General features: G+C 39.6%; 1 protein-coding gene across 6 annotated transcripts in view; it reads left to right on the top strand.

Moving 5' to 3' along the window:
- The window catches only part of LOC107664008 (unconventional myosin-Ib-like), a 67,460-nt gene extending 55,887 nt beyond the window's left edge, over positions 1-11,573 (top strand). For 2 of the 6 annotated variants that reach the window (XM_016454451.1, XM_016454452.1), the window contains exons 20-33: positions 479-572; positions 2,402-2,551; positions 2,662-2,730; positions 2,809-2,895; positions 3,129-3,215; positions 4,477-4,563; positions 6,133-6,219; positions 7,549-7,623; positions 8,106-8,240; positions 8,352-8,458; positions 8,551-8,683; positions 9,540-9,692; positions 9,769-9,899; positions 9,976-11,573. In XM_016454451.1, coding sequence (XP_016309937.1) covers positions 479-572; positions 2,402-2,551; positions 2,662-2,730; positions 2,809-2,895; positions 3,129-3,215; positions 4,477-4,563; positions 6,133-6,219; positions 7,549-7,623; positions 8,106-8,240; positions 8,352-8,458; positions 8,551-8,683; positions 9,540-9,692; positions 9,769-9,899; positions 9,976-10,105 — 1,525 coding nt within the window. In that variant the 3' untranslated portion in view covers positions 10,106-11,573. The remainder of the gene's footprint in view (positions 1-478; positions 573-2,401; positions 2,552-2,661; positions 2,731-2,808; positions 2,896-3,128; positions 3,216-4,476; positions 4,564-6,132; positions 6,220-7,548; positions 7,624-8,105; positions 8,241-8,351; positions 8,459-8,550; positions 8,684-9,539; positions 9,693-9,768; positions 9,900-9,975) is intronic. The other 4 variants (XM_016454454.1, XM_016454453.1, XM_016454456.1 and 1 more) reach the window with 2 other exon arrangements.
- The last annotated feature ends 3,223 nt before the right edge of the window (positions 11,574-14,796 follow it).

Here is a 14,796-nt window from a genome sequence, read left to right as displayed (position 1 = left end):
GGAATGTTGTTATCGTCTGTATGCCGACAGTGGTTAGACTATGTTTTACTTTTCATTCAGATCACTCAGACACTGTTTGTTATCACTCACATGGTGCATGTTTCTGTGCTAAATCATACGGTGCACCTTTACTTTGTTTTATTGTCTCCTGTCTGACTTATTTTGTTTCTGTCTGTTCAGTGATGTGGGTGTATTCAGTCCACAGTCTGAAACTGTACTGAAAATAACAGATTATTATTATTTTTTAAACCTGGTAATATAAATACATATTCTGCACTATTTGCAATCTTGATCGTGTGTAGATCTGTCAGAGTGTGGCACTAACAATGCCAAGGTTGTGGTTTTTTTTTATTTTTTATGCTCAAGTTGTTGTTTAGAAGCATTTTCACAAGTGGTCTCAAGACTTTTGGACCTACCAAATAATTTTTTTTGTAAATGGCATGGTTCACTGACAACTCATGGCCTGTTTTCTTACCAGGAAGGGTGTCGAGGTTCTCCTGAAAAATCTGCAGGTTCCTGCTGAGGAGTTTGCCTATGGACGTTCAAAGATCTTCATCAGGAACCCAAGAACGGTGAGTGAGTTATTGCCCTAAAGATCATTGAGTGTAATCTTGATGCAGTTATACAGAAGACGGCTCTGTCCTTGTGAGAAACATGGCAACTACTGTATATCATTTGGCTCCTTTCCAGTTCCAGCATGGCGGATGGCTTGGATTTGTAAGTTTGATATGAGGAATCAAAAGGCCAATGCAAGTATTACGTATGGTCTCTTAAGGGTTTTGTAAGGCTTTTAAAGCAGGAAGTCATGTTCCTTCAGGCTTCTCTTGTATAATTAGTAGCAATCGCCCTCATGAAAGAAAGAAACGCAAACAGGCAGTCACACACATGGTTTCACTTATCCTCCCCTCCACTGTTTGTCAGTTTGCATGGGAAACGAGACTCCAGCTGAGAAATTCCAGAGGAGCCCATGAAACCCCTGTATTGAAGCCTGGGCGTCAGTCATCAATCGAGCACTGTGGAGCATTTATCTTATCCTTGTCCATTCCTCCTGCATAATCTACCATCTACAGATGTCTGTTCAAAGCCAGTGGATGACTTCTGCCCAGCCTTAATGTAGTCTAGTCATCTTTCACCTCTTTTCCGCCAAAATGTTGTTGGTGCCAGAGCCGGTGCTTGGACAAGGGATCTACAAACTCAATGATGTAATAGACTTTGTTTCTACATAACCTGGCCACAGACAAGCAGCGCATCACAATCTTTGGATACGAGTCTAAAGGTCCGGTCACATTTATCGTTGCTCAGTGAAATTTTGCAGGCATAATCCAGTAATTTCAACCGTACAATCCTGACAATGAAAAGTTCCTCACAGATTTTTCTCGTGTTCAAGCTGTTCACACAAATCCACTGTGTTGACCAACAAAAAGCTGCTCGATTTGAAAGTGGCCTTTGTGTCAGCTGTGCTTCATACGTCACAACACTATTGCCAATGGCCCTTTTTTGCCGCAAAATTTTGCAACTTGCAATGATTTTACCGCACCTTTACTCCAGGATTTGAGAACTTATTTTAACCATTTGTCCCATTTGTCGAACCTATTTAGACCAGTTTATTGATTACAATGTAAGGGAACTAGTTTAGTATAGAGTTGTTGCTGTTGGCCTCTGACATTAGCAATTCCTGGTTCAAGAAACCCAGCTGCTTTAAAAGGGTAAGCGCCAAGTTTTCTTGCCCAGAACCACCTTTCTGTGCTGAAAACTCCAGATAGGTCTTAACTCTATAACTATATACATTTTGTTCAGACCAATTTGGCAGACACTGTCAACAGCTACTTAATACCGGAGGATGCTGGTCCCACTATGGCTGGAATTTATTTTGCTGGTCTTGGCGATCATCATCAGAATCCTGTGGCATATAAAAAGGACATCATGTGGTCTCACAAAAGTTCTCTATATCAAATTTGTGGCTCTCACAGTCTTATCCTTGGGAATTTGATCATGTATCTTGCTTGCTCACACTGCACACAGATCTGATTTGTTTTTCAAATCCGATCTTGTTCAAATCTGCGACAGACTGTCTGCACTATCATTTTGCAAGTGATGAAATCTGATCCGTTCATTCATACAATGTTTATCTACATCAGTTGCTAAAGTAATGATGTAGCCATCAGCACAATGCCAACAGCTGAAAGTATGGAAAGAGAAGACGGAAACCTTTTTTTTAATGTCTTGGCTCTTGTTCACCATGACGTATCAGTGTGGTGCTGAGATGCATCAGCAATAAAGGAAGTTTTATACATTAATCCATATGTTGTGTTTGAAACTGAACGGAGATGTGGATATGGGTGTGGTTTATATCAGGTTTGTAAAAGGCTGATTTTGTGTTTGATACTGATTTTTTCTTCAGCTCTTCTTCTTGGAAGAGAAGAGGAGACAGTGCCTAGGGGATCTGGCAACCCTCATCCAGAAGATCTACCGTGGTTGGAAGTGCCGCACTCACTTTCTCCTGTTGAAGAAGAGCCAGGTGGTGGTGGCCGCCTGGTACCGAAGATTTGCGGTGAGCACCATTCACTACACCTGACACAGAAAACATTCATTGTTTCTGGGATCAGAGGCAGAACCTTTTTTTTTTTTAAACTCGAAATTGCTGGTTGTTTTTGATTGTAGCAACAAAAGAAGTACCAGAACATCAGGTCCTCTGCCTTAGTGGTTCAGTCATTCATCCGAGGATGGAAGGTAGGTTTCAGGTGCACTGCATGTCGTTTCCTTTAGCAAACAAAGGGCTTTCCTCACTGTCTAACACCCTTTTCACAGGCCCGGAAGCTTCTGCGTGAGCTGAAACACAAGAAGCGGTGCGAAGAGGCTGTCACAACTATTTCTGCCTACTGGCATGGAACTCAGGTACTGAACACAGTTTCTTCTTGAAAAAGGAAATGGTGAATTGTGTGGTTAGATTTTCAATGCTGGAGCTTCTCCACTGCTTTTGCTTTGTTTTTCAACTTAAGACCGAATCTCACTTCTGCTTTTGATGCGACTTACTCTTTTCGGTCACTCTTTTCTTGTCATATTTCTGACTTTAACCTTTGCCATCCTGTCTCTGCTTCCACGTGGCCCTCCTCGGCTAACATCCGCAGGCTCGCTGGGAACTGCGGCGTCTTAAGGAGGAGGCACGGAATAAACACGCCGTGTCTGTCATTTGGGCAGCTTGGCTTGGAACTAAGGTATTTAGTCTGCCAAACGTAGTCATCTCCCATCCTGCCTCACCCAAGCTGTGAATGGCATCCCTTTTGTTTGCTTTTGACTAACTGTTTTATCATCTTGTAGGTAGCATCTTATGTGAAATAATCGGGAAATACTAACATATTGTTCTTTTGCTGACATGGTGGTGGCAGATGGTGAAACATCTGTACCTAAATATGAAAAGGTGTATGAATTTGAGTGCATGTATGAATCTTATGTTCTTAAAACTAACCCATTTCGAGTTCTACTTCATAACCCTTAACAATATTGAAAAACTGCTTATATGTTTCTGCTTTCATGTTTTAAAGTTTCAAGACTATACTGACTTTTTTCTACTGCACTTTTTTTTAACCTTCACGACATTCATAATCTTTGATTTTATTTTAACTTTTTACAACCTCAGGTTCAGTCAGAGCTGATTAGTTTTGCATTTGAACCGTATTGGCCACACCCTAACTGTGATTTATAACAAAAGTTTGAGGAATTTGAGGAATGAGTCACTTAACAGAAATGTAATAAGTCCAACAAAATGACACAAGTGCTGAAACAGAACATGGAAAATTACGTCATTGCTTTGGGCTAAATATGCCGATGCAGAATCAATCTAAACCCCAAATTACCTGATTGTTTTTTTTAACTTGACAATTATTAGACATATTTCTAAGACAGTGGGAGAATAAACAGCCATCACAACTGATTTAAATTATGTGAGAGAGTACCACAAAATGTCCACTTGTAACAGCATAATAAAAATCTAATTTAAAATTAAAATGGAAATAGATGTAATATTTTGAGCTGTTTTCTAACAATAAAAATAAATCAAATCCCCCCCACCATTAATTGAACTGCATTCTCAACTCTGATAAATACACCTACCAACTATTATCTCGCAGCAAGCCATTTGTTTTTAAAAAGTGACTGATGTCTGTCCTGGCTGGCTATGTGGTTATTCTCAGTGTCACAATTGAAACAATAAAAGACGTGGCCTATATGCTGATATAAATGTTTACAGGACAAGACCTGACGAAGGTCAGTTTAGTCATTTGAATGTTACATTAATAGGGCTGATAAGCACGAATGACAAGTTATTTTAACAAGAATAGTACTTTTAACAAGTTATTGTCTCTCTGAAAATGTCCTGATTTACAACACTCTTGTCTTTTCTTTAATGTCTGTGCTTAATACCTTTCCACCATCCTCTTCTTCATTTTCTTAAAAAAAAAAAATTGGCACACTGAACAGGCTCGGAGGGAACTGCGGCGCTTAAAGCATGAAGCTCGCAGTAAACAGGCCGTGTCTGTCATTTGGGCCTGCTGGCAAGGAACTAAGGTATTCACCACTACGTCTGTGTGGCATCCCATCCTCCATTTAACCCATCTCACACCTCCATATGTACCTGAGGTGGATCATGACCCATGTTCCCTGAGCTCATCCCATCCATTGTGCATGCCAACACATTCAGGATCCCACAGCATGAATCATACTTGCATTGTAGCCGATTGTAGAAATAAGATGAATGGGATGGCAGAGGATGGGAATCGGGAGAGCAGGGTCGGCATGTGTTGTGTTGGGGGCAGAACTGAATATGATCTTTTAAGCCTCTTTCCTCTGATTGCCGATGGATTAAAGCTCATCCAGACGGGCACCCTGCAGGCCGATTCCCACGCAGCAGGCTGACATCACAGCCGGCACGACCTCTGTCCATACCAAGTGTCCCATCTTATTAAGCACTCCCTAGGAGTGAGTCTGGACCCCATGTGTTTGGTCATATCTTACGATATTCAGTAAGGGCATAAATCAGGGATATGCACATTTTTGTAGCATGGTATTTTTGTTAGTTTTACAGAAAACTTTATATAGATATAAAATAAATGCATGGTTTTCTTTTTTTATTTATTTATTTACTTTAATATTTTAGGCTGTCAAAGTTACTCTGTAAAAAAATAAAATTACAGTTTTATCATTTACAAAGTATTGTAGACTAAAACAATTTTTTTTATTTGTAATTAATTGTAATTTCTTGGGTGGCTTTTTTTGTAGAAAAGCAAGGTAATTAAGAATCAGTAAATAAGGATAGATTAAAATAGCCTGATTTTAGTCAGATAAAGCCTGATAAAATTTTGTTTTAAAATGTGTAACCAAAAACCACAGATAGTCTTGGACAAGCCTTGTATGTTTATGCCAGTGTCATGATGGACCAGTTAGTGATGAAAATTATCCTGATTAGTAAAAAATTAAATATGGTTTGATGAATTGCAAAACCTAAAATGATCTGATTATCAATCAAATATAAATATATTACGCACGTTTTAGACACCGTTTGAAACAAATGCTGTGACATTAAAACACTACAGTGCTTTATAATCAGTGCACTTGCCTGTTGCCGTCTTGGTTTATTATAACGTAAGCGTTTTGATTGCCTGAATAACCTCATGGCAGATTAGATTTTATCCTATAGATGAGAAAAATCATCTCATTCCATCCACAAGCCCATGCGAACTTCTTTTTGCATGTTGGGATTGTACTGCACTGCTGTTTCTTCCCACACCATCTGAGTGGCCTTTGCCTTGTTGAGGTTGATGTGGCTTGTTTTATTGTGTGTTTGTGTGGTGTGCGCATTTAAGAGAGCAGTTGTACTCTTACTTTCCTTTTATTGCTCTTTTTCCCTTCTTCTCACTCATGTTTTGTTAACCCCATGAAAAGAAATGTGCTCTCCACAGGAAAACCTCAACATTGTCCATCTGTCTTAACCAATGGCAAACACAGAGTTTCTTTACCAGCCGGTAATGGTGTGTGATGTGTGCCTATCTGTGGACCATGCTGCTCCTTCTCGCTCCGCTTTTTACAAATATTTCTCTCCTTTCCGCATTCATCCCCTTCTTCCTCCCTCTTTCACAGGCACGTAGAGAGCTGAAACGCTTGAAGGAGGAAGCCAGGCGTAAGCACGCTGTCGCTGTCATTTGGGCCTACTGGTTGGGACTAAAGGTATCTTCCAACCATTTGCCAGGCGTTTGAGTCTTTCGGAAATGAGTAGGAAGCGTCCACATAACCAGCCTCTCTGTCGCATAACCAGCTTCTCTGCTATGAACTAACAATATAATCTAACCCCAGAGTTCAGTTCCACAGGTCCATTAGCATCCAAGGCAGTGATGCACATTAGTGTTGTCATAAGCCAGGGCAAAGTAAGGCTTTAGATACTGGATGCGTCTCCATAATGCAGAATCAAATCTGTTCTCATAATCCAGGGCTTTAGAAAAGCTTCCTCTGGAGAGATTGGAGGCAGATGCTTTTCCTTCTGTATTCCTAAAAACTGGCACTGGGCAAAATAGCTGTTAGCATGACACTGTTGCAGCCTGCCTGATGATACATCTGTGTTTGTCGGGGGTTGTTAAGGTCAGTGGGTGTTTTGCACATGTGTATGGGACCGTTCTTTAAATTTATGAAACTGATTGATCATTGATGCTGATTGGTCAATGCAGTTATATATATACAGGTTTTCCAAGATCATGAGAATCCTGGTTCTTAAAAATGACAATTGTTAATGGATTAATTAAAATACTTATTGATTTTTATCATGTTTTAAACCTAGTTTTGTCTTATTTTAAATCATTTTAAGAATAAAAAAATAACCATCCTAAGTAACTGTGTTTTTATTTAGTGCTTATTTCCTCTAAATAGAGGGGGACTCTGACCAAAGTCAACACCGTTTCTGCATAACAGACCATTATGACGTGATTTAAGTGAGCTGCCACTTGCAAAATGAGCTACAGGATAAGCCAGGCTTTATGAAAAAAAGTCTGCCTTGTGAGATGTCATCTGAATTACAGAACAGAATTGCATGAATTTATTAATGACTAAAACTTTGCCCTAGTAGCCCAACTCTAGGACAGCTATGTTTTCTGTCTGTTTCTGTGTGCCTGTCCTGTCTGCATGCTACTCCTAACGTTCTGTTGGCTTTTACAGACATTAAAGGTCTTTGTTGTGTTGTCTCCACTGTTGTTTTTGTTGTTGTTATTGTTTTATAAGTGTTTTTTGCTGTCATTACTGTTTTTTCATGTAGGGGTCTTAGGGGTGGCTTCTGCCTTTACAGGTTCTGTAAAGATAACTGTGTACTGTATGACTGTGGATCTCATTTTTTTGATCACAACATCAGTTCTCTTTTGTCTTTGCTTTCCAGTGTGCTGCTCTTTAGGTGTTAAGACCCTGTTTGTCACAAACCACTTGTCTGTCCTGACAGTGTCTTGTCCCATTCCTGCTGTCATCACAAAACTCTTTCAATACAAAAAGTGACAAATTAAACCCACTTTTTCACAGGTCCGTCGGGAATATAGGAAGTTCTTCAGAGCTAATGCTGGCAAGAAGATCTATGACTTCACCATTCAGAGAATTGTAAGTCACTTAAGTAGCTGATTTGCCTACTAATTTCTGCTAATCACCTAATCATCCAGAAAAGTAGTCTTACTTGTTGGTGGTACATTGTTTACCATGTAAATCACCACAAGCTGTGCAGCATCTGGTCTTTGCAGTTTCTGGCAAGTACATTTGATGGAGAGCATGGCTTGTTCGTTACATACTTTGTAAAGCCAAAGATCCTGCTTCACTTTTTCACTTTCATTTCAAATATGCTTGGCCACAACCAATTGTACCAAGCTAGTGACACACTCCTAAGTCCATGTATACAACAAGTGCAAATTAAGTCATGTCTTTTACATCTAGTACACTTCATGTATCCCAACACATTGATTAGTGCAATAAGAAACCAAATAGTTACCACTAGGAAATGATTTCTGACACGTTCTCTGCCTTTCATCATTCTCCCGAGAAGAAAGAAAATACTCCCATAAGGGACTAATGTGAGTTTTTGTGTACAGATGCAGAAGTACTTCATGGGCTTGAAGAAAACGATGCCTTCCATGTCACCAGTTGACAAGAGCTGGCCAGCTCGCCCCTACTGTTTCCTGGATGGGATGCATCAAGAGCTCAGGAGGATTTTCCATCTGTGGAGGGTTTGTGTCTTTAGACACATCTGTATATAAATATATATTTAAAATTAACTGTTAAGACCTTTGTCATGTCTGGTTTTAAATGAATCTATCCTTATGGTGTCCTTCAATTAGTGTAAGAAATACCGCAGCCAGTTCACAGAAGAGAAGAAGGCTACCTACGAGGAGAAGCTTGCGGCTAGTGAACTCTTCAAAGATAAGAAGGCCTTGTATCCTAGCAGGTAGGGAAAAAAAACAGTTCACCTAAGTTCATTTTTGTACGTTTACTCTATAAAAAATTGTATTGCCATAACACACATCCTCTGCTTTACAGTGTGGGGCAGCCTTTCAAAGGAGACTATGTGGAGATAACCAAAAACCCAAAGTACCAGAAGCTCAATAGCTTGGTGGAGGATAAAGTTTTGCTTGCAGATGTGGTCAGTAAAATCAACCGTGCCAATGGCAAGGTGAGGACACTTAGCTCTGTGCCAGTAGAATTTATGGTATGACAGATAAATGATGGACATTCCAAGCTGCTGATAAGATGTTGTTGTCCGTCATTTTGACCATCAGTCATACTGAACTCTCTGTAACATATAAACCTCTTTTTTTGACAAATTCCCAAATGTATTACATTACATAACATTTAGTCATTTAGCAGACGCTTTAATCCAAAACGACTTACAAATGAGCACAATAGACGCAATCAAAACCAACAAAAGAGCAATAAAATGCAAGTGCTATGACAAGTTAGCCCAACGCAGTACACGTAGCAAAGTTTTTTTTGTTTTTTTTTTTGTTATGGTTAAACAGCTGTTATGTTACATGTAATTTGGATCTGGTAGGGCTGCACGATAAATCGCATGCGATATTTAATGCGCATCTTGTCAGAAAGCCGGTTTTGTAATCAGCGGTAAATCTCCATCATGTGCGTGCTTTCACATTGAGCAGCATTTACTACACAGAGCTGTTATTCACTGACGAGCTGCGCAAAAAAATTGCGCGAATATGAACATGGTTTTGCGCAGCTCGTCAGTGAACAACGGCTCTGTGTAGTTAATGCTGCTCAATGTGAAAGCACGCACATGATGGAGATTTACCGCTGATTACAGAACCGGCTTTACTGATAAGATGCACGTTAAATATCGCATGTGATTTATCGTGCAGCCCTAGATCTGAGTAATCATGACAAATACAAGTGCTGGATCAGACAAATTTTGAATATTCTTCCAAAGGCAAAACATGTCTATGTTTGCATTATAAGGTCAATTTAGGTCCTTTCATCCTAAACGTTACCTTTAAAGACAACTTCTTCATTTTTAGGGAGCTCCAAGAATTTTCCTCCTGACCAAGAAGAGCTTTGTTCTGGCTGATCAGAAGACGGGCCAGGTGAAGGCCAGCGTTCCCCTGCTGGACCTCAGCAGTGTTTCTGTGAGCACACAGAGCGATGGCTTTTTCGCCCTCAAGCTCAAAGAGGTTTGACATTCAATAACTCATCTCATTTAGGGCACCATGTGAGTCAGGACCAATATTGACCATGATCTCTCTTTAGGGTTCTACATCTGCAGCCAAAGGTGACTTCCTGCTGAGCAGTGATCGACTGATTGAGATCATCACCAAACTTCATCGCATTGGTGCTGCTTCAGCTGACAGAAACCAGATCAATATCGATATTTCAGATGAGTAAGTGTCCACCATTTCTGTGTATCTTGTTTCCTCAGTATCACTCTTGTGTCTTAACTTACTCTCTCCCTTTCAGGTTCTTAGTGCAGTTCAAGCAGGACAAAGTGTGTGTAAAATTCATCCAGGGTACACCAAAGAACGGCAACGGTGTCGCCTGCAAACGTAAAAACAACCGTCTTCTGGAAGTGTCTGTTCCGTCACCGTAAGGAGTGATCAGCTCGGCCCACTGAGGGGTGTCATCTCTGAGATTCTTCACTCTACCCCAATCCCGTAATGATCGTGCAATTATGTTGATCCTGTCATTTCTGATTCTAAATAGTCAAATCAGCAGGTTTTTGGCACCTAAAGATGTTACTGCTTCCCTGCTTTTAACAGTGGGGTGGAAGTCCATCATTATCTCTTCCCAAATTGTGGGACTGAACAGAACTAGTCTTTAATTGAAATAACAATAATAACCATTATGATTACAGTGACATGCTTTGAGGCTGGCAATGGCCGAAGATTCACTTGGTGAATCTCACCTTCACACTCTGCTCAGCAATAGCCATGTCTCTGAACCACTGTGTTTGCATGAGCCTCTTGCTGGGAGAAACTTTGTAAATAGAGATGCTGAAGGGTATTGTTGGTCTCCTAGAAGGATGCTGAAAAGCTACAAAATTTAAGATTGCACTTTTTCACTAGGCGGGGTGGTCAGGAAATACTGGTTGGTTGGTTTGTTTATTTTTATGTTCTATTGTCATCTTGTGTTTCTAGTGCAGAACAGTCATTTATTGGAAAAAAAAAAACTCATCTGACTTTTGCCAAATGATAAGGCATTTTGCGATCCAAAACCTTGTGCCATTTAGCTGTTCCTCCCCAGGAGAAATACATTATCTTGTATACATTATAGTGCAGACACTTTCTTATTTATAAGCCAAATAATAATGATTATTTTCAGTTTCATGATAAATGCCAAACAATATCATTTTAAATCCTGCTTTTTCACATGTATTATGTTTATAAATGCTTGCTTAATACATTACATACATTAAATCAGGGTATTATCATGAAAACCACTTCCCCAGTTTTAGCATGTCACTGAAATGCGATGTACTATACCTGCATCATTCATATATATTCATGCAGGGCATCGTTTGAATTCATGGGGCCCAAATACCATTCATGGCCCTGCATTTATGATGGAATCTCCAATGCTCTAAATATCTTCTCACATCTGGTTTGACTTAGACCAGTAGTCAAGACAGCTGGTGAGTGCTTGTTTCAGAAGGCCTCACAGAAGAAAAACTGACGCTAACAACCTGAATGCTGGTACGATGTTTGCCAAGTCTGCTTCAGTCAGACCTTTTACTTAAAGCTGCACGTATATGAGCTTTAGAATTTGTGTGGACCTTGTATGGAAGGAGGCGTAGGTAGGTGACATTTGTTGTCCTATGGCTGTATCTTGGCAAAATCGATATGCTTTTTGCCACTGGAATGTGGGCTGCATCATTTTATTTTTGGCTCGCTCACATATGCTAATAATAAATGCAGTGTTTTTCTTAAGGTCTGACCCACAAGGGGTTTTTTTTTTTTTTTTGAAAGTGTGCAAACAGCCATGCATTCCTTGGACGCAAGGCAAACAATACACAATGCTTAAGTATATGTTGTTTACCAAGATCGTGGATGATACTTTTTTCAGTCGTATTTAATGTGATATTTTCTTGCGTTGTTTTAGTGGACATTTTGTACTCCTGAACTTCTAGCCCGCCAAAATAACTTCTCTGCTTCTGCTTCAGTTCCATGATGCTTTTTGATGTGTTTTTTGTAATTTTACAGTAAAAACACAACTAGAGTTTAGGGGAGTGGATTATCATCATCTTCAGTACAGGACATTTGTGGAAGCTGAATTACTTCATTATCTAGAATTCTGCACAGTGTCCGTCTTTCATGCAGTAAGCTCTTGGTTCTCCTCCTCTTCCATGTCAGGAGTTTGAATTGAAAGAGAGGTAAATAATTGTATGCATTGCTGTGTGCCTAAATTTAACCTGTTCTGAAAGGTATGAAAACATGGAAATGTTTAATTAAATACTAAGTGTAATAAATGACAAGTAATCATTTTTATTAAATTAAAGCAATGAATAAATGACTTTGGATAATCAGTGTGGTTTGTTGATTTGAAAGTGTTCTGACAAAGATGAGTGAATCAATGTAGAATGTTCAAAATTGTTTTGTTTGTAAATCAGTATTAAACGTTTCACATTTCTCAGTGTGAACAGCTGTTCATACAATTAGCTTATTTTTTTATAAAATATAAATTATATATTGTGTAAAATTATGATGGTTGTAAATTCCTAATATATAATTTGTATTAGCAAGTAAACAAGACACATGAATGCACCAAAGTAGCCATGCAGTATACCTGGATTGGGCAAAGCCCCCCCTTTTACTTAAATTTAAATGGAAGGTTAATTAGTTATTAAGTAAAGTTAGCTTAATATACTGTATATATGCAGTTGGCACATGACCCTGTCGAACACAAACATTTGCCAAATTTACTGGCTTACTGGAGCCTTTCTATCTGGGACTGAACTTTAAACTTGGGTGAAGAACAGTATACGTTTTCAACCATTTAACCAGCTGACAACCTCGTTACACCAATATAAGATGTTAACACATGGAAATGTAGTTTCTATAAACACATCTTTTAACAAAAGTACAAATAACTGCAAAAGAGAGAGATCCCCCTTGCCTATGTGCAGCTCAGACTAGATGTTTTCCATCACATCTGGAGAGTTGTCCTGGGTTGAATTCCGTGGTTTGAGGAGACTGCTGGTGGCAGGTCTCTGTGGGGTAGGCCTTGACAGATTGTGGATGTAGTGTTTAAAAATAGCACCCAACTGCAGAGCTACCCTCCCAAAGTTCCCACCATTGTGCAGTCTGGGAACACAGTGGTGGCCAAACCCCCTGCAACAGGCCATCCCATAGACACACCCAGAAGAGCTTGTCAACTCAGCCCCTAAAAATCCTGTGTTTGAATTGTGCTCTGCACAATTGCAATATGCAATAAACCTCCAGTGGTATTGTTTAATTTTAGTATTTACCAAATATATATATTTTCTGTAAGAGTAGCCCCCAATATTACCAACTCCCAAAGTTCACCCATAGTATTTTTCAGTCTCTATGAATTTTGTTGATGGTCGTGACTACACCTAAAATAGCTGGTGATATAAAGTCATTGCACTATTTACATGACTAAGCTCACTTGTGTTCTGTGGTTTTTATTCAGCATTGAACAACTAAACCGGAGAAGCTTCAACTGTAATGTTTGTGAATGAAAAGCAGTCAAGATGCTTCAAATCATGAACCATCAATGTGAGCTGCACTGGCCTTTGGCGCCCTCTTGTGTATAAATTGCGGATGCTGCAACACAATAATGCAGATAAAAAGTGAACCTTTTGATTTTACAGTTTGTTTGGGCTTTTAGTACATTTTCCAAACAACCGGGGGCCCCGATAAATGTCACCAACTCCTTCCCCACAACAGCCCTGATTATCAACTCTAAGATGTCAACAAGAACCTTCTGTTTTGAGTGAATTTGCGAATTCCTGTGAAAAGAAGGTCGCATTCGGAGTGCCCTACTTGCTTTTCTGAAATGAGACAGACTCGATGACGTATGCAGCCTTCGAATGCGACCTCCGGAGGGCGCAGCCTTCTAAATGAGACACGGCTACTGTCTTAATACGCGAGTCATCGAGTCATTTGTTCATTCAGTAACTAAGCAAGTGGCTGTATTTATAAATGAATCATTTAATCAATTACTTTTGCGAACGATTCGTTCACGAAACACCGCAAAACTCAGCATTTTATTCGCGTACCCCCTCTGTCGCCTCACGTACCCAAGTTTGGGAACCACTGTTCTACATTGAATATTTAGCTAACAACAGTCTGTTACCTAGCAACAGTGTATGCTAACGTTAGCTCAGTCAACGTAGGCTAACATTAACAGGTGTAGACAGAAAATATGATTATCCTGACCTGAGCTAATTTACTGAATCAACCAACTCACATCTCCTTTCTTTCTTTCTTTCTTTTCATCCACGATGACATTAAAGTCATCTGTTGCTATTAAAGGACAATATTTGTCCCCTAAATTGACTTTCCAATGCATTTTTTATCTTTATAAATAGAATATTAATGTTTAAACAAAAAAAAAAGTTCAATAGATGATTGCATAATATGCAATGATGATTAAAAAAAGTGAAAAGTTATTATTTTAAATACTAAAACCGCCAGTAGGTGGCGGTAAGTCACTGTCTTAATGCGTGAGTCGTCATTTGTTCATTCAGTAACTAAGCAAGTGGCTGTATTTATAAATGAATCATTTAATCAATTACTTTTGCGAACGATTCGTTCACGAAACACCGCAAAACTCAGCATTTTATTCGCGTACCCCCTCTGTCGCCTCACGTACCCAAGTTTGGGAACCACTGTTCTACATTGAATATTTAGCTAACAACAGTCTGTTACCTAGCAACAGTGTATGTTAACGTTAGCTCAGTCAACATAGGCTAACATTAACAGGTGTAGACAGAAAATATGATTATCCTGACCTGAGCTAATTTACTGAATCAACCAACTCACATCTCCTTTCTTTCTTTTCATCCAGGATGACATTAAAGTCATCTGTTGCTGCTTCTGGCGTTTCATCGCTTACTGTGCCGCAACCGCGATACCTGCTCATTAGAACGTTCAGTGAGCTATTTTTAGAGTTCTGGACGCGACGTTCGTGGACGCGTGCGTCTGTGCCCTGCTCTGTCCTGCTCCTCCGAGGCGATGACGGCGTGCGGTTAAAAAAATCATAACAAACGAATTTTAAAGTGGGGGGACACAAACGTGATTTTGAAAAGTGGGGGGGACA

The sequence above is a fragment of the Sinocyclocheilus anshuiensis genome, unplaced genomic scaffold (assembly GCF_001515605.1).
Source record: "Sinocyclocheilus anshuiensis isolate Anshui unplaced genomic scaffold, SAMN03320099.WGS_v1.1 scaffold247, whole genome shotgun sequence".
Classification (NCBI taxonomy): Eukaryota; Metazoa; Chordata; class Actinopteri; order Cypriniformes; family Cyprinidae; genus Sinocyclocheilus; species Sinocyclocheilus anshuiensis.
This window is presented reverse-complemented; position numbering and strand designations above follow the sequence as displayed.